The 19,265-nt window shown below is 42.6% G+C and overlaps 1 protein-coding gene across 1 annotated transcript in view; it reads right to left on the reverse strand.

The window, feature by feature from the left end:
* Positions 1 to 19,265, reverse strand: part of LOC118417709 — a 68,043-nt gene that overhangs the window by 44,394 nt on the left and 4,384 nt on the right. The window contains exons 4-17 of the mRNA XM_035823378.1: positions 10,924 to 11,055; positions 10,331 to 10,456; positions 8,589 to 8,747; positions 7,702 to 7,876; positions 6,304 to 6,539; positions 5,735 to 5,872; positions 5,047 to 5,181; positions 4,183 to 4,419; positions 3,503 to 3,679; positions 2,704 to 2,853; positions 2,095 to 2,223; positions 1,464 to 1,595; positions 845 to 990; positions 254 to 439 (exon numbers count right to left, since the gene is read on the reverse strand). Coding sequence (XP_035679271.1) covers positions 254 to 439; positions 845 to 990; positions 1,464 to 1,595; positions 2,095 to 2,223; positions 2,704 to 2,853; positions 3,503 to 3,679; positions 4,183 to 4,419; positions 5,047 to 5,181; positions 5,735 to 5,872; positions 6,304 to 6,539; positions 7,702 to 7,876; positions 8,589 to 8,747; positions 10,331 to 10,456; positions 10,924 to 11,055 — 2,258 coding nt within the window. The remainder of the gene's footprint in view (positions 1 to 253; positions 440 to 844; positions 991 to 1,463; positions 1,596 to 2,094; positions 2,224 to 2,703; positions 2,854 to 3,502; positions 3,680 to 4,182; positions 4,420 to 5,046; positions 5,182 to 5,734; positions 5,873 to 6,303; positions 6,540 to 7,701; positions 7,877 to 8,588; positions 8,748 to 10,330; positions 10,457 to 10,923; positions 11,056 to 19,265) is intronic.

Here is a 19,265-nt window from a genome sequence, read left to right on the forward strand (position 1 = left end):
TGTCTTTTTCTAAAACAGAAAAAAAATGAAGAGGTGATTGTAAGAACCATTAGAATTTAAATAACCATGGCCTTACTTCTACAACTTGGATTGAGTGTGTTAGGAGGGACATCAAGATGTGCGGTCTAACAAGGGTGGACCCACTGGACAGAACCACATGGAAGCACAGTGTGAAGAGTATTTGACTGCTGCCTACCCGTGTCAGGGATCCCAGTAGCAGTAAAATCAAATAATGGATACTAATACTACTTACTTCAGAGAATGGCCTGGCAGGTAAGTCTCTAGACTTGACATCAGCCCAGAAGGGAGCCAGTACGGCCACTGCGTCGTCCTGCGGGTCAAGCGTCCGGAGGGGCTGGGGGTGGCGGAAGGTCTGCTTGTGGTTGTGGTCACGCTCTGGTGACAAGGTGGTGACCACAAGCACCCCATTCTCTGTCACCTGTGGGAAAGTCAATTAAAAGTGAATTGATGGAACAAAGCTTATCAACATGTAAAAACTACAGTGGCAAAGACTGGGATTCTTATGATATAATGATCATAAATCAGAAGCATCACAAGGGGGTATAGTGAGAAAAATATTTTGCGATTTAAATGTATTGCTTTTGATCTGACAGTGTATAAAGTTAGCCTATTGTTGCAAGTCTGGACATTAAAACATATTTTTTGTAGGTCAAGAACTATTTGCTTTTAGGACAAGATATCATCTTTAATGAAATAAAATACCAATTAATTTGTTTCTATTTTCAACTTACATACCAGGCCAGTTATAGCTGTTAGTATAATACAACAATTTTTGCAAATAAGTGTTTTAAAGAAATTCATTATCACCATTTCTTAAACTTACGTAAACGTGGTCAAACACTTTCCCTCCAAACAGGGGTAGTCCATTATTGATGGGGATGACAGGGGAAACTAGCTCTGCCTCCCATCCTGTAGCAGTTGTCACCTGGACGTCCCCTGCTTCATTGCCGTACTGGAACAGCCTCATTTCTGGAGTAAAATATTGTGAGATATGAGATGTGAAACCCAAAAGTTCAGTTGCAGTACAATAGAAAGCCACATTTAAACCCATAACCAAATGTCCATTATCTGGCCATCACTCAAGTTATCCACATACACAGTATCATTACAATACATCAACAGTGTCTTCAGAATAATGCTGTCCATAAAAATACATTCAAACATATACACCAAAAATATTCTCGATCAAGACAAACAAAAGTATTAAGCTGACTCAAGTCAAAATAAGAGACAGTTACCAATAATTTGCAGTACTTTGATGTACAGTACTGTATTCAAATGTATGTTATACTATCATAATGGCAAATGTACATGTCATGAACATGTACATGTTTGCTAGAAGCAAAAAACTAATGATAACCAATGATACTGATACCAGTCAAGTATCAAACATACACTTCCCTATACCAGAGTGTAAATATCCTGCAAAGCTGATAACATACCCTCACAGTCTCCGACCCTGCCCTGCCCCAGGTCCCAGAACCACACGTGACACTGGCATCTGTAGGAGCCGGGGAGGTTCACACAGTCGGCATGATCATCACAGCCATGTCGTCCCTGGCATTCATCAACATCTGTAGAGATCACGGATTCATCAAAATGATCAGTGTTTCGTATTCTATGTTAACTCACAATTCATCATTTCATCATGCATCATGCTAACTTGTTTTTCAGTTAAGCAGAGTCAGGCAGTCATCATGATTTTGACTACAGTATCTCTTGTCACATTGCTTAAGCCATTGAACTTTGAAGCACCCCCCTCAACAGCCCATCCATTCAAGGCCTCTCTTCACTGCCTTCCATAAAGTCATTGCTTGTCCACCTCTATTTCTCTGTTAGGTTCCAGTTTAAGGCTGCCCATGGTTGATGCAGCTTTGCCATTCTGGAGCTAAATCTAAATCAAAACCAACCATGCAAAAATGTTAAATCAACAATTAATTGATGTATTATGCTCAAGAAGGTTTGATTGAACCTCCTTGGTGTGGTAATGGAGAGTTTATTACCTTCCATGTACTATACAAACTGTGTGATTGTGTATTGAATAAGAGTGAAAATAAGACTTTTGCCCCTTACCCACACACATGTTGGAGGTTGTGTCCAACATGTAGCCTGGTTCACACCTGCAGCTGTAGCTGCCCCTGGTGTTGACACATGTGGTGCCTGATGGACAGGGCTGCAGCATGGTGGAACACTCATCCACATCTGCAGCAGTAAAGTCACGTTAGTAAACAATCCATCAATTATCTTCAAGCTTCAGTAATACTATAAGCTTAATGCATCAAGGCTGTAGACATCATCATCATCATCATCAAGTTCAAATTTTCTGCATAAGACCTCCAGCTTGTTCTTTCTTGTGATCCCAGCTCTCAAAGAGTGAGACCTTCTGCTATATTTCATCTAGCTGTAATGAAGAATGGCAAAATCCCACATCAAAGATATCAAGGTAGACAATTGCACGTCTTAATTAAGGATATAACCAGCTGGATAGTAAAAAGACATGTTAAGATTTTGGGGTTTAAGATGATCCCAAGAAAGGCAGAAGAAAATTCACCACAGCTGGTCGACTGCCTTGCATCATTTCTGACATAGGATGTACATGTACCCTGTAATTTACATTTTGTAGCTTCACAGAAGCCTATAAGCATTACTTGAGGTTAAGAAGTCAGGATGCACAAGTCTCACCATCACATCTGAGGAACTGGTGGTCCCTGTCCCTGACCTCCTGGTACCCAGTGTTACAGGAGCAGTGATACAGCGCTCCCTCCCGGCTGCACACACCTGCACCGCTCCGCTGGTCACAACGGTTAGACACAGGGGAGCAGAAGTCTTCATCTGATGGGGCAGAATAGTTACACATGGTCTTAGTTATTCAGAATAACATTCAAGGCTGGAGTAAGGAGGTGGTAAGGATTAACATTTTATGAACCATGCTGATCATGAGAGGAAAAACCGAAGCTTTAAGTCATATTCACGACTGCATTCATCCCATCACTGCCTAGCAGTAAGGCCAGTCAATGCTGCACTTAGGTTCTTCAAGGTACAATGTGTATTGGTAGTGGTTGTGAAATTCCACTCAATACCAGATGCTTTACCTCTGGCACGAACCTATCAAACTGATCAGATTTCTGGCAGTTGTATAGTTTACCCAACTGGCATTCTAGAGGGGCCTACATTAATTTTGTATAATCTAAACTGTTTCTTCCTTCTGCCAACCCATACCAACATATCATCAAGATCCATCAACAACTTCTCCAGTTATGTTATTCACATTTAGCAAACACACAGAGAGACAAGCACCTAGAAACATAACTGTCATGGCAAAATTGAAGTCACTAACTAGTAGCACATTAGTTAGTAAGTCAGTTAAATCTATCTGGATATGCAGCTTGGTGCAAACCTACTCAGTACAAGCCTGGCATGTTACACCATGAGGCTGTTTACTGGGTATGCAATACAAACAAACAAACAAGTCCAGACTTACATTGCCGACTGCATTCCTTAAGTTTGCAGGTCATGGTGTGGTTGGCAGTTCCGAGGCAGTACTCTCCTCCCTGTTCTGGAGTGGGGCGGTCACACATGCGTGTGCGGAAACGCTTTCCGGGGCCGCACTCCGCTGAACAGCTACTCCATTCACTCCAGAAACTCCAGCCTCCATTTACTGAACAAAGGCAAGAACGGACATTGGCAGGGTAAACTTTAAGGTAAAATTGGATTTAAACTTTTCCATACAGTAAATTATTTTAAGTTTGCATTGACTTACATGTAGCTTTGATGTAGGTGTATCTGCATTTTAAGTGTATTTATGATTAAAACAATCATACTGTTTGTACAGTAAAAGAAATTATAGTATTATCCCAGCAATTATATGTTTGAATTGTGATGAGTTTGCATGCAGGGAAAGCTCACCGTAGAAACTGCAAAATGTAAAACCACCATCATGCCAATACATTGTGCATAAAATTTCTGCAAATTTCTGCAAATTTCTTCACATGCTTTTTGCTATCAATTTCTGAGTTACAGTTTAAGACACTAATATTTCTGCAGCTGGATGATCATATATTTCAACCTTATTGCTGAGCATTTCTTTTCACCAAGCATTGGTAAGGTAGTAAAGTGAAGGTACATGTACATTGTACTGAGTTAGCATAGTGGCACATCTACCTTTCTCACAGCTGTCCCCACCAAAGTACCCTGGACAGTTACACCTGGCCCCAGGTGTCAGCTCCTCACACTCCCCATGGTTCAGACAGGTGAGGTTGGCACAGGTGATGGGATCCTCACAGGTGAGTCCATCCCCAACAAAGCCAGGTTTACAGGTGCAGTAGAAGCTCCCTTCAGTGTTGATGCAGTCAGCATGTTCATGACAGTCATGGCTGCCCAGGGTACACTCGTCTATGTCTGGGGATGATAAGAGATAAAAAATAAAGGTGATGAGACCACTTTTGACCATTGTAAATGCGCAAATGCAATACTTGTCAATGTGTGTCAATGTAACCTAAAGTTTATCGAGTCAGAAACTGGACCATGTCATAGGGACCTACATGTAACTGTAATGATGAGTGATAGATCGCACTGGAAACGAAACTTTGTTAATGCTACAACTCAATAAGAGTAGGACTATGTATGTATGTATACTATGTATGTGTGACTGTCTATCTGTCTGTGTGTCTGTCTGTCTGTCTGTCTGAAGGAAAGAACCTTGAGACTATGTAAGGCTAGTTATCTGGGAAATATTCCTTAAGAGTCAATTAACACCAATCTGAAAAAGTAAGTTTGCAACTCTGGCAGTATTACTGAATCATTGCTTTCAGCATAGATACCTCAATAACCCATTTTCAAAAAGAAATGTTTTCTGGATAAAGGTTATTACCAAGAAAAAGGTGCTTAGTATGTTTGCAAAATTGTCTCTTGCCACAATACTTGATTATGATGTACAAAGTCAAAGTCAGTCCTTAGTACTGATATAAGACTTCAAAAGGCAGAAATTTTGTCAACATTTAAAGAGAGGTGCAATTTCAGTCTTACCAACACAGCCTCCATCCGTCTCTATGTACCCTACAGCACAGCCACAGTAGTACGACCCGGGAGTGTTCACACACATGTGCTCCAGGGTCTCATTACACTTAGAGAAGTACCTCCAGTCTTCACACTCATCAACATCTAAAATCAATGTAATACACAGTCATTCATGTTTTCATTTGTAGTCTATCAGTGGAATAATTTTTCTGAAAAATAGCTTTAATAAAATCACCAGCATGGCTTGGAAAAATTCTCCTCTTTTTGTTACTCTTAAGAATCAGGGAAGTACACATTCAAGCATACGGGATATGGCATTGAGGACAAATGATTAAAAAAATATATGTACATCTACAAAACAGATAAATGAGATCATGAGGAAATAATAAATAAGTATAGAATAACTTCAAGGAAACAATAAAAATGTACAAATATATATAAAGCAAAAAATGAACTCCAGGAATTTTTTTACTCTTTCACAATAATTATTATGATATTGTATCTAGCATTTACAAAACGTTCAGTGTCACTGACGAAAGGTAGTGGATTCTACCTAAAATGTAAGACTGTTTCCAAAATCATATCCAGTTGCTTGTCATGAGTAATTGCTATTTGGCGTATTTGGATGTCTACCCTTTATCGACGTACCAAACTTAACATATTTGAATTGTTGAAATATGAATTGTCCCAAACTTACCGTCACACATGCCTGTCTCCATGTTCTGTTGGTACCCTTTGGTGCAGTTGCAGCTGAATTTGTACTTCCTGTCCACACAGACGGAGCGAGTTTCATCGCAGGTGTCCATATTGTGCCGACACTCATTGATCTGTGGATCTGGAGAAACCACAAAACAACACGAGTTTACTGCTAATTAATGTATTTAACATAATATCCAGATGCATATCTGTGTTGAATCATAACTTACAACACATCTTTATGAGCAAAAAACTATATGCCACTCAAAAAGTGTCATAAAGCATAGTATTCAGAACATGGAGCATCAAAATTGTTCTATTGCATTATCATAGAAAGCCGTTAAGGGGTCTATGATGAACTTTGTCCTTTATTTTGGTATTGACACATCAAACAGATCCATCAACAGCTTCTTGAGTCATATACAATGTATATGGCCTCTGTTGGTCCTACTTCCAGAATACCCTTGCATAAGCGTACCACGTCCACCGGGACTCGGTATGCGAGTCGACATGTGTAGTGTGTAGTGGCGGGAAATTCCCTCCAACAATCAGATCCTATTCTACACCCACCTCCACAGTGGAAGCTGATCTGTGTGTACATCACATTGTTCTCCGCTACTGAGTCTACCAGTGGCTGCAGGAAGGTGAAGTTGGTGAAGATGTAGGGCGTGGTCCAGCAGTATGGGATCGTGTCCTTGTTCAGCTCCACAATGAAGTCTCTTTCTCCCATGGAAACAGACTTCCTCTTCCCCACCTTGATGTTTTTGACAGAGAATGCCTTCCTCTCGACCACATAGTCGTCATGGCTGGTAGTAACATGAAAAACATCCGTAAGGGCACGGTCACATAGGTTGTGCATAGGCTTGTAGCCAGCCAGAAATCATTTTCAGTCCCCTTGATTTTGAATGGCTTTGGTGCAGCATTCCTAGGGGGAAAATTTTGAAATCTAGACCCTCTGAAATGCTTTTTCCTGCATTTTGAGGGTTAAAATTTGCTCACAGAGGACGGAATGGGGAAAAAAAATTTCCTCCGTCCCCAGCTGCAAAATTCCTTCAAAGGACGGAAGGACGGGTGCTGGCTATAACCCTGGTTGTGCAATTATTGTACAATTTTGATGGCATAGGATTTTCAAGCATGCAGGCTGTGACAGAACCAACCACTGATATGGATCCATAACAGCATTTTGTGTACCATGACAGTTGAAATTTGCAGGAGACGTTCATTGTTGTCCTCCAAAATTCCCTAAGTTACATGTAGCGATCGTACAACAATGTGATTGCCAATCTTACCATAAGTACAGAATAAAATCCTCAAAGAAAAAAGGAGAAATAAAGTGGGTGCTACCTGAAACGTCTGACTATTTTCAAAACCTATCCAGTTGCTAGAGCAACTGTTATTTTGAGTATCTTATCACCTGGATGTCTGATCTTCATTGACATAGCAAAAAAGAGACAGCTTTCTTTTGATGATAAAAAAGGACACCAAATAACAAAGGTCTGCAGTGGGTATTATAAAGTCATGTTGCCACAGAACAACACAGAACATAATTTTTATACTTCTGCTTGGGAAATATTTCACCAATTACGATGGGAGCAATAGCCCCTACCAAAGTGTTCAGAAAATGGGAGCAATATGCCCCACAGAAGTGCCCAGAAAATTATTCACATATTCAGGTTCATGCAAGAAAAATTTGGGCTGTTTTGGCATTTCTGATGTTCACATCATCTTTACTATTCAATGTATGGTGCAACAGGCATTTTATGTAAATTCTGTTCACTGTATCGCCTATGAAGTGCAAAAGAAATACATGTATCTGCAACAGTCTCTAAGCAATTTTCGATGTGATCCATAGTTCCTAAAATCTGCACGGTGCTAGTAAAACATGCCTGGTGCATATGATTTTCAGTATTACCTGCAACAGTGCTGATATGGAAAAAAGTACATTGATCTCTGATTAGCTCTGCTTACCTGATGACAGTATCTTTAGACATGTAGAAGTTCAGAAGGAATCTTCCGTGAAAGGGACGGAAATCTGGAGTTGCAATCATGTCCACATTCAGGATATAGGTGTTGAACACGTCGGAATGCAACACGCTGTTGTCATCCCCAATGTGGAACTTGGTGATTAACATATCCATGTGCTCTGTAGGAAAAAAAATCATTTTACAAAGTGATTGATGGCAGTTACCATGTAGACATTTTCTCTAAATAAAACCCACTGTCCTTGGTACTGGGTTAGTCTTCAATTACTGCTACCCTGTCCTTGGTGCTGAATAAGAAGACTTAGAGCAAGACTTTAGAATGGCTACCCAATCCAAGACTTTAAAGCTGCTGCACTGTTCATGGTACTGAAAAAGACTTCAGAACGACTACACTGTCCCTAGTATAATGAATAAGACATTAAACAGCTATGCTGTCCTTGGTGCTGAATAAGTCTTTCAAAAACTGCTGCCATATCCCTGGTAATTAATAAGACTAATAACATTCATTACTCCATTCCTGGTGCTGCATAAGACTTGCTACACTGTCTGTGGTACTGAACAAGACTTCAAGACAACTATATTGGTTTTAGTAGTGAAAAAGGCACAGAGAGCTGCTACACTGTCCTTGGTACTGAGTAAGACCAAATAGTGTTTTGATGCTGAATGAAACATCTAGAAAACGACATTTAATAAGAGGAATTTTGATAGTACTGATTCAACTAAATGGTAACGTCTAGCATTTCAAAACTGCTATGCTGGCAAAATGTTCATGTTACTAAATACTTCAGCTTTAGATGTCCAGCACCCTTTATGTTTTTGAACAGTGATGAAAGATTACGACACTGCCTGTGGCCGCTCTTGACCTTGACTTACTTCCACATCCTGTGACCTCCAGGTCAGAGATGGTGGCCATGTTGTTTGTCTCCACTGTTTCCTGGATGACATCATCAGGATCCAGCATGACCTCCAGAGTCTTGACCCTCCCCAGACACATGGAGATGTGGTCCTCTAGTGTGGCTCTAAAGCTTCCCTCTACAGCCAAGAGAACATCAAGAAAGGTAAGGCCTCAGAATCTTTTTGAGGGAATAGTTTCAGTGTGCTTCAATCCACTGTGTATTAATCATTGTTATAGTATCCTCTTTGGGTGAACCCGCTGGAGAGAGCTGCATGGGAGTGTGGTGTGAAGACTAGCTGACTGCTGCCTACTCCTGTGTCATGAATGCCAGCAGCAGTATAATCAAATACTGGATACTATTTCTACTGCTGTACAGTACTTCTCTTTCCTTGCTATGCAACTTTACCCAGCCCCCCCCAACGAAAGGCAGGTAATCAATTACATCAGTAAGGATGGAGTGAGGAATCACATAGTCTAGACAGAAATGCCAGGAATCGAAATCATCACCTCTCAATTCCCAGTCTGCTGGCCTAACCACTCCACTAGAATAACAATTTGAAGCAAAATAGATGTAGATGCCTAACATGCATTGGCATAATACCGGCAGTAAGACTTATACCGCCAGATTGAAAATAATGGAATTTAAAGAGATCTACACAAGTCATGCAATAATAGTTATTTCTGAGGTATGCATACTTCAGACATCTAGGTGTCCAATACATCATTTACAAAGCATCGATAACAATGCATTCGAAGACAACAAGGCCAAAAGTTTTCAGTATCTTTTTCGGGCAGGTGAGCTCATCGTGGGACAAACACACTGTCACGTTCATCGCCAGATTTGTAGATCATAGTGAGCACGTGCTCACGGCACAAGACGAACATGATTCAAAAGCAATCTTGAATTTCTGTTGGTGACCTACAACTCGTGTAAAAGTGTGAAGAACCATTGCACGATAGCCCAGATCTACAGCTGAATGGGCAAAATTGAAAGTACGCAGCCATTTTCCCGCCATTTTATGTCTACGCTAGCAGTAAAGTTTTACGTCATAGCAGTTGTGACGGACCAAAATCAAATGAAAGTTCTTGACAGTATACGTCCATTTTATCATGACTTTCTGTATGCTCATTCAGGTTTATGTTTTATGTAATTATGAACAGAAAAGGAAGGAACAACAGAGGCTGTATAAAAGTACATAGCGGCAGTTAATTGTGCCATGTTTCTTCCTAGCGGTGTTATGGAACTTCTCCCAACCATGCGCCCATTCTCCGTGCAATTCCGCGGTGTGTTACACTTACGATATAACATTTTTAGCAGGACAAAAGAAACAAAAAAGATACACAGAAGAAGTGGCAAAAGTAATCTGTAACAACAACATGTAACTGGAGAAAATGATGCGTTGACAATTTGTCAAATCAGTATGACTAGAGAAATCGTCGTAAACGTGGCGGTATTATGATAATGGATGTTACATGTCATTGTATTTAGAATTATGCTATTTCAGAGAGAAATAGTGTGACAAATTTGAAGGACTTAAACTTTTTCCTAAGTGTGTACAAGTGTGTTGTTCTACCCAAATGTGGCTTTTTTGTATTTTTAATTTGTTGTACACCATTAGAAAGAGAATTTACCGCATATTTCCCCTTCACAAGAAAGGAGGATACTCCTGTGCACAACCTCTATAATGATGTCAGAGACTATGCATCAGGTGCTACTCACCAATCATGTATGTCCCTGGATTGGACATGGGTGTAACTCGGAGGTTGGAATGTGGCACAACGACTCGAGGTTGCGTGTCCGTGTACATGTACAGTCTCAGGTCATCGGGAGAAACTGCAATGCCATCTGGAAGACATTTTGAAATTAGCCATGTATAATTTTGGAGAAAAATTTTGACACACACAATTGTTCATCAATTACATTACTGCAAGGAAGGCATGAAAGAAATTTCAGATTTTCAACATGTTTGTAGGAGGCCAATGATGATGAAATTGTTGATATCACTCCGCAAATTGAAAATATTCAACTTGTGCTGTAAATATTTTCCTGTCCCTTTCATTGTCTGGGAGCCAATGTTGTTGATCTTCCTTGCAAAATCTGTCATTTTAAGCTTATGAAAACACATTTTCATCAATTTTCAGATTTTTGGGATGGATGGGATGAATTTTTTTTGTGTCTCAACAAGCAAATTGCCGTTCCAGGATGGAGGCACAAATCCTGGCGACAGTCCTGAACTTGATATGACTTGTAAAGAAATGACCTAAAAAACATTCATTTTGACTTTTGATTGTTTCAATAGGGGCCTTACTCACCACTAGCATTGACCGTTACATGCACCGTGAACGGTTGGTCCTTGTCCAATGGCAGGGTTCCAGCCTCGAAACTGTTCTCATAGTGGAGGATAAAGTTCCTGGGCTTGTCTGTCACAAGCAAGTCAACTTGTTCTGCAAAACACAGAAAAGATCAAATTATTTCAAAGTCTCTACAGTCATATTATTTCAATCAATTATGACACTAACAGCCTGAGTGTTAACATGATGAGATACAAGTGCAACAAGAGTCTGAAAACTCAAACCTGCATGAAATATTTTGTTTTGTGATGGTGCGTATGGTGTGTTGTAGGGTTGATATGGTTTGATATTTGGCAAAATTATTCCATTATTGTTCTTACGTATTGTATACCTATGGTAAACGGTGAGATCAAAAACCACACCTTTCTAGTGACCTCACCATTTCATTTTTATTTCCTATTGTTACACCTGCACCTGGCACATATCCTTAATGTGTATATAATGGTTCATTCCATAGAAAGGTGACAGGGTTGTTCACAGTTACTCTTTCTACTAGTTGTGGATCTGTGCAGCCATCTGCTTCATATTCCTAATGTTTATATAGTGATTCACCCTGCACACAGTGGTGACAGGGGTGAATAATTGCCCCAGCTAGCTTGCTATTGTATTACCAGATAAACTAGGACCACTCTACTCCTGTCAAAAAGGGGTGTAAATATTTTTGAAAGTGATGTGAAAATGACTATGGGAGCTATATAACTTAAACCAGTGGGCTAGCCCCCTGCTGTAGTGCTCGCACAAAAGTGTGGTCAAAGAGCTATTAATAGAGATTGGTACATCTAAGCAAGATGCCAGGGTGACTTTACACCCAGTGAAACAAATCGTGCAGGTGTTACCTAAAATGACTTTTTTTTTTTTTTTTTTTCTAATCAGTACAAAAGGACCTGAATATTTACATCATGCTGATGATATACGGCCCATACGATACAAAGTAAAGCAGTCATACGTCACATTTACATTACAGTAGCCTCGAACATTAAGCACATTATTGTGATCCAAAAACGTTTACATTAGCTCATAAGTACATCCCAAAAGCGTCTACATCAACTCAAATATACAATTATATACATATGCAATGAAGCTAGCTCTGAGAATTATAGTTCAAAAGAAATTTGTTAACAGCTGTCTTGAAAATGTTCATGTCGGGTCTTGCTGGAAACACTGATGCTGGAAGTGAATTCCAGAGTCTACTAGTTCGTGGTACATAAGATGATAGGTGAAGTTGGGTATTTGATCTCGGTACTTTAACAAGGTAAGGGTGAGCTCTTGTGGATGATCTGGTTACTCGTGTCCCGGTTGCGCGTGTCGGCATGATTCCTGAAAGTTCCTGGGAAGGTTGTAGGAAGATGTGCCGGTAGAAGGTGCAGAGACTGGCTACTTTCCTCCTGTGGTCCAAGGGGAAGATGCCGGCATTCTGTGGGTCGACCCTAATCTGAAGTTGACGAAGAGCTTTGCTCTGAAGTCTATCTAGCATCTTTAAAGCTGTTGTGCCAGCGCCACTCCATATGGGGGACGCATATTCCATTAGAGGGCGGATATATGCCTTGTATACTGTTATCCGGGCTTGGAGAGGGAGAAGGTCCCTGGTGCGTCCTAGGATAAACAGCCTTCTTGCGGTTTTTGTGGCAAGGCTTTTGATGAATGGGGTCCAGGTTAGAGTATTGGTGATAGTGACACCAAGCAAAGTTATGCTCTGAGTAGGCTTCAGTTCTTCATTCATGAAAAACAGCGGAGGATGAGTCTGGTCCCGTTTCCTACTTATGATCATCTCCTCAGTTTTACCTGCATTGAATGTTATGCACCAGTCGGAGGCCCACTTTTCTATCGAGTCAAGATCCTGTTGTAAGCTCAAAGCACAAGTGTTTCTTAGGCCAGGGCTTTTAATCACCACATGTAGTGTTGAATCATCTGCGAATAGGTGGAGGTCATTGACTAAGTGTTGTTCAAGATCATCTATAAATATCAGGAACAGAAGGGGTCCCAAGACACTCCCCTGGGGGACTCCGGCACTTATTGGAATTGATGAGGAGGTAAAACCATCCAGTACCACTGATTGGCATCTGTCGGCTAGGAAGGATGAGATCCAACCGTACAGATCCCCGTGGATACCAAAGGAGATCAGCTTGGACAGTAGACCGCGGTGCCAAACACGATCAAACGCTTTCTTAATATCCAGGGCAATGACTCGAATTTCTTTCTGAGTGTCAAGAGCATTGTTCCACCACTGAGTAATATATGAAAGCATGTCAATTGTTGATCTCTTCTCTCGAAATCCATACTGGCTGTCACAAAGAAGCTGGTGTCTATCGAGATGTTTACGGATGTGGTCGCAAATAATACTTTCCATAACTTTGGATATTATCGGCAATAAGGATATGGGCCTATAGTTGGAAGGATCTTTCTTGTTTCCCTTTTTAGGAACAGCTATCACCTGGGCAGCTTTCCAGTCGGAGGGAACTGTCTGTGAGTCAAGAGAGATTTGGAATAGTTTGGCTAGAACAGGGGCAAGTTCCGGGCCGCACTTCTTGAGTACCTTTGCCGATATTCCATCTGGCCCATTGGCCTTGGTGGTGTCTAAGTTACGTAGTTTCCGAAGAACTGTTTTGGGCCAGAATTTCAGAGATGAGATGGTTTCATCTGTTTTGGGTGGCAGGACTGGGGGGCTTTTCCCTGCGTCGTTAAGATGAGCATTTGCAGCGAAGGTCTTATTCAGCAACTCAGCTTTATCTTTCGCCTTACTGTAAGTTTTGCCTTCACTGACTAATGGAGGGACAGAAGACGTTTTATTGCTGTCAGTTACTGATTTGACAAGCTTCCACCATTGCTTATTGTCTGCATGCTTGAGGTTCTGTTGTAAGTGCAGTGAAAACTGCGCACGGGCACGACGCACAACTCGTTGGCACTCTGCCTTTGACTTAATATACAAAGTCCAGAAGTCCATTGTTCGGTTGTTTTGCCATCTTTTGAATGCATTTTGTTTCTGTTTAACAGCTAGTTTGCAATCTTCATTAAACCATGGTTTGTCAGAAAAGCAATGTTTGGTCATTTTGGAAGGAATGAACATGTCCATAGTATCACTAATCACATCTCTCACACAAGTCCATGCTGCATCAGCACTTTTGCCTTTTAGGAGAGTAGACCAGTTTGTGTCAGCCAGATAGGAGCGCATTCCGTCCCAATCAGCTTTGTCATAGTACCAAGTTTTACGTCTCCCAGGTTTGCTCTGGGTTGGAAGTTTGTAGTTTGCCACAGAAGTTACCACGCAGTGGTCAGAGGACCCAAGAGGCGCGCTGACGGTAACAGCATGGTTATCAGGAGAGGTAGTAAGAAAAAGGTCCAGTTTGGAGCACTTGCCGTCAGTACCAAGCCTAGTAGGTTCATCGACGAGTTGTTGGAGATTGTTCAGAATAGCAAATTCATATGCACATTCTCCATGCATGTCAGTCTTGTCGCTGCCTAACCAGTCTTCGTGATGAGAGTTTAAGTCCCCAAGGACAATAATCTCTGATTTTGGGTGGAGCTCTTGGATATTGTCAATATTCTCAGATAACACATCAAATAAAGAATCATCATCTGATGGGGGCCGGTAGACACAAAACATGAAAATCTTACGGCCAGGCAAGGACACTTGAAGGCATATATATTCATAGTAGTGATTCTCAAAGTCGGGCATTCTTGCAACAGTAAGAGCTTCACTGCAGTACACTACTAACCCACCCCAACCAGAGTCATTGGGTCTATCCCTTCTGAAGACAGAGTAACCAGGTATCACCAATAGCTCATCATAGACCTTACTGCTTAAGAAGGTTTCTGATACACAAAATATATGAGGATGCGATGCAACTAGATTGTGTTCAAGGTATGTCAGATTAGTGCGTAAACCTCTAATGTTTGTGAATCGAACAATGAGCTCATTTTGCTGAGGACCTGGGTTCGGGTGAATATCACCACAAATAAGGAACAGCACAAAAAAGGGTAGCATAAATTGGATCACAATTCCATAATCTTTGTCAATCCTTGCAAGGGTCATCGCCATTAGATCAGTCCATTTCGAGGCTTTTCGTAATTGTAATGTGACAATATGAGATAAGATGACTTGGGCAGTCAACCCAAGCCAAATAAAAAGACCAGGGGCCGAAGCCGACTTGCTCCTAGGGCTGAAACAGGGTTACCCCCTTCACAGCCCCTACGGATGCAAGCTAGGGTATCATCCCCGTAGGGTGCCTGGCCGGCCGAAACCTCCCCTCACAACAATGGGAGCTAGATAACTTAAACCAGTGGACTAGCCCCCTGCTGTAGTGCTCACACAAAAGTGTGGTCCAAGAGCTATAGAGATTGGTACATCTAAGCAAGATGCCAGGGTGACTTTACACCCAGTAAAACAATTTGTGTAGGTGCCTGCTTGTCTGCCTCAATTAACATTACCAACAATATTTCCTGAAGTGAACAGTGATATATGACTTCCTCAGACAAATTTGTAACAACATAATTACAAGTTGGTGGAAACTACACCGCGCAAATGAATATTAAGTGCAACATGTATATGCAGGTTGCCCTTAATTGAAACGATGTGGGAAGAAAATAAACCAAGCTCGATCAGTTGCCAGGATGCTGCAAACAGAGGCGCTCGTCTTGTTCCTTCTGGTCTGCACACATCGACATGTCACCCCTGCAGCAGGTCAGGGATGCCCAGGCAGCTGTAGAACCCAACTACAGAGGTTTGCTTGTCACTGTCCAGCATTTGGTTCTAGCGTGAAGTGCCCCCAAACGTGGAAGGCACATGGAAGAATAACTTACCGCCCCTACGGTTGTATCAATGACATACCAACTGGTTTCCAGGAAGGAACAGAAGCAATCTCCATCCAACATCTCCTCTCCCCCACCCTCCTGGAGTGGTCTTTCCCAAACATCTCCAGCCTTCGGTATTTGAGGATCCTATGGTCCAACGTATCCTTGATGCAGCAAGGCGCTTTCAGAGGTCTGCCCTCTGTGAGTGTCCTTTGCCTTAAAGACAACCGCATCTCCAGTCTGGGTGAGTTGAAAAGGGTGTTGTCATTGTTGTTGTAATTGTTATTGGGTGGGCCGACTACTCCCTCTTTGCCAGGGGCTGGATTGCAAGAAGCTAACAATAGGCGGGGCTAAATAACAGGGGTCTGAAGCGGCTGTCATTCGACATTGACTCAGGTGACCTCAATTCGACAGTAATTGCCCCAGGTGCAGCCATTGTAAGGACTGTAGGTTTTGAACCACTTACATAGAGAAGGGCCCCTACTCATTTTGATGAGTGTGGTGGGTTCTTAAGCGACCTTGAAGGGTGGGTTCCCTTAAGCACGGGACCTCCCTTTAACATCGTATCTGAGGGATGACACTAACCAAATCTAGGTACTCATTTCCACTTGACTGAAGTGAGGAAAGTTGTTTCAAGTGCCTTTCCCAAGGGCACAAGATTGGTGACACGAGAGGATTCGAACCCAGGGCCTCTGCATTCTGGGCCAAACACTGCAGTTGCACCACACGACCCCACCAAAGCTAACCTGGAGTTTCTCTAACGCTTTAATTAGGCCAAAGAGTCTGGTAGCTATCAAGAAACTGTGCAGAGGTTTGCAACAGTGGCACAAGAGGACAAGTTTTCAAACACACCATCAAATCATTAGATCTGGCATGTACAATAGATTCAGCTTCTTGCTTTCTCTTGCAAATGATAAAAATGAAAACTCTCACTGATAGTTTTTGTTATGAAGAAATAACAAATCATCTTCTCTTTACCCTCAGAAGCTGACACTTTTCTTGGGCTTGAAAACCTAACATCCTTGTACCTCGACAAGAACACCATCTCAAGCATATCACCATCTGCATTCCGTGGCCTGCCTTGCCTCTCCATCCTACATCTGTCCCACAACCTGCTGACCTCTGTGCCTGTTGAGGCCCTCCTGCAGCCAAAAGCTTTGATGATTGCAAACCTTGACCACAACCACATCAGTACCATCAACAGCAATGTCCTGCAACTGGAGAAAAACCTACGAGTTCGTGTGAACAATAACATACTACGATGTGACGGGAACCTGACGTGGTTCATCTGCAACCTGCCACACCTGCCGCATATTGGTCATCGCTTCCTGAAGTGTGCATCTCCTCAGGAACTCCGTAGAACTTTCCTCACCACCTGGAGGCAGGATGTGTGCCAGGCCAACATGAGCAGGTCACATAAGGGCATCGGCTACACCAAACATGGCAGCGTGACCACCCCAAGTCCTAAACATGATGGCGTGACTACCACAAGTCTTGAACATGATGGCGTGTCCATCCCAAGTTCGCACAACAAGACCAGTGCCATGGAACAGGACACAGAGATGCCATTCACAAATGACATGGTAGTCTCTCAGCATACAACAGAGATGCACCGTGTGGTTATTCTAGGGGGAGGCCAAATCATTGACAAGAATGACAACACCTATACCCTGGCCATGATTGGTGCAGTTGTTCTGCCCCTCCTCCTCGTGTTAGCATCAGCAGCCCTCCTTTTCATCTGCAAACGATGGTGCGGCGCAGGTCAGGACAATCCCGACCAACCAACAGATGAGGAAGATGCAGATGGAAGCCCAAACATCGAGCCGTACGCAGTCGTCTACTCCGACTCTGCTGGACTGCAAGCATCTGACAATAACTCACAAACAGGCAGTCAACCCACCCCTGCTCAGTTATCCGCTGACTGCGAGACTATCCAGCCATACGCAGTGGCCTATGATGAGGACCAAGGGCCAGAGTCTGACATCAAACCATATGCAGTGGCCTACAAGGAAGATGACGGGCAAGACGACAGCTGTAAGATCCCGCTGTATGCAGCTGGACGTCCCGACACTACACAGGCTGCAGGCTCTACACCACAGGATAACATCACCAACCAACAGGCGGCAATCATTTATCGACCGGTAGTCCAACCAGAGGCCGGTTCTACACCACAGGAAAACATCACCAACCAACAGGCGACAATCATCGATCAACTGGTCACCCAACCAGAGGCAGGTTCTACACCACTGGAAAACATCACCAACCAACAGGCAGCAATCATCGATCAACCGGTCATCCAACCCAAGGACCAGTCACTACCAACAGATGCAGACACAAAGCCAAAATATGAGGAGGAAGAAGAGGAAAATGAGCACAGCACATCCAATGTCCTATACAACCCACCTGATGGACAGCCTGAGAGTACGGAAAGCACATCTCACATCCTGTACAACCCAGCTCATGGACAGCTCGAGAGTACGGAAAGCACATCTGACATCCTGTACAACCCAGCTCATGGACAGCCTGAGAGTATTATATTAGGAAAGCACATCTGACATCCTGTACAACCCAGCTCATGGACAGCTCGAGAGTACGGAAAGCACATCTCACATCCTGTACAACCCAGCTCCTGGACAGCCTGAGAGTAAGGAAAGCACATCTCACGCCCTGTACAACCCAGCTCACGGACAGCTGGAGAGTAAGGACAGCACACCCAATGTCCTGTACAACCCAGCTCATGGATAACCCTAAGGTAAGGACAGCACATCTCACGCCTTGTACAACCCAGATAATGGACAGTCCTAGAGCCAGGACAGCACATCCAGCATCACGTATAACCCAGTTCTTGGACAGCCCTAGAGCCAGGACAGCACATCCAACACCTTGTACAACCGAGCTCCTGCTTGCGAGTAAGGACAGCACATCCAGCACCTTGTACAACCCAGCCAATGCACAGTCCTAGCACCTTGTACAACCCAGCAGGTGGACAGCTCTAGAGCCAGGACAGCACATCTAGCACCTTGTACAACTCAGCTCATGGGCAGCTCAAGAGTAGGGACAGCACACCCAATGTCCTGTACAACCCAACTCATGGACAGCCTGAGGGTCAGTCAAGTGGACTGTATGGAGAAAAGATGATGGACAATGGACAGCAGGATATTGTCCAGTTTGGACTGCTGGTCGCCCTGAAAAATTGAAACTCCAGACTTCTGAAAAAGAGAATGGCTTATTAATGGCTCCTCTGCATTTTACTCAAACTTTCAGACAAAATACCACACTTATATACATGGCAGAAGAATATCCGGCTGCAGCAACATTGGACTTTGGACCAGGAAAAAAACAGCAAAAATCCAGAATATGGTACATGTAACTTCTAATTTATGGGACTTAATGATTTTTGGTGTGATTTCAGCAATACAGTTATGTGATGTGTTTGTAAGGTTACAAATAGAGGGTCATGATGTAAGTAAGTTAGCCAAGAAATCTTAGTTTGCCTCTGTTATTTATGAGTTGGA

The sequence above is a fragment of the Branchiostoma floridae genome, chromosome 6, assembly GCF_000003815.2.
Source record: "Branchiostoma floridae strain S238N-H82 chromosome 6, Bfl_VNyyK, whole genome shotgun sequence".
Classification (NCBI taxonomy): domain Eukaryota; kingdom Metazoa; phylum Chordata; class Leptocardii; order Amphioxiformes; family Branchiostomatidae; genus Branchiostoma; species Branchiostoma floridae.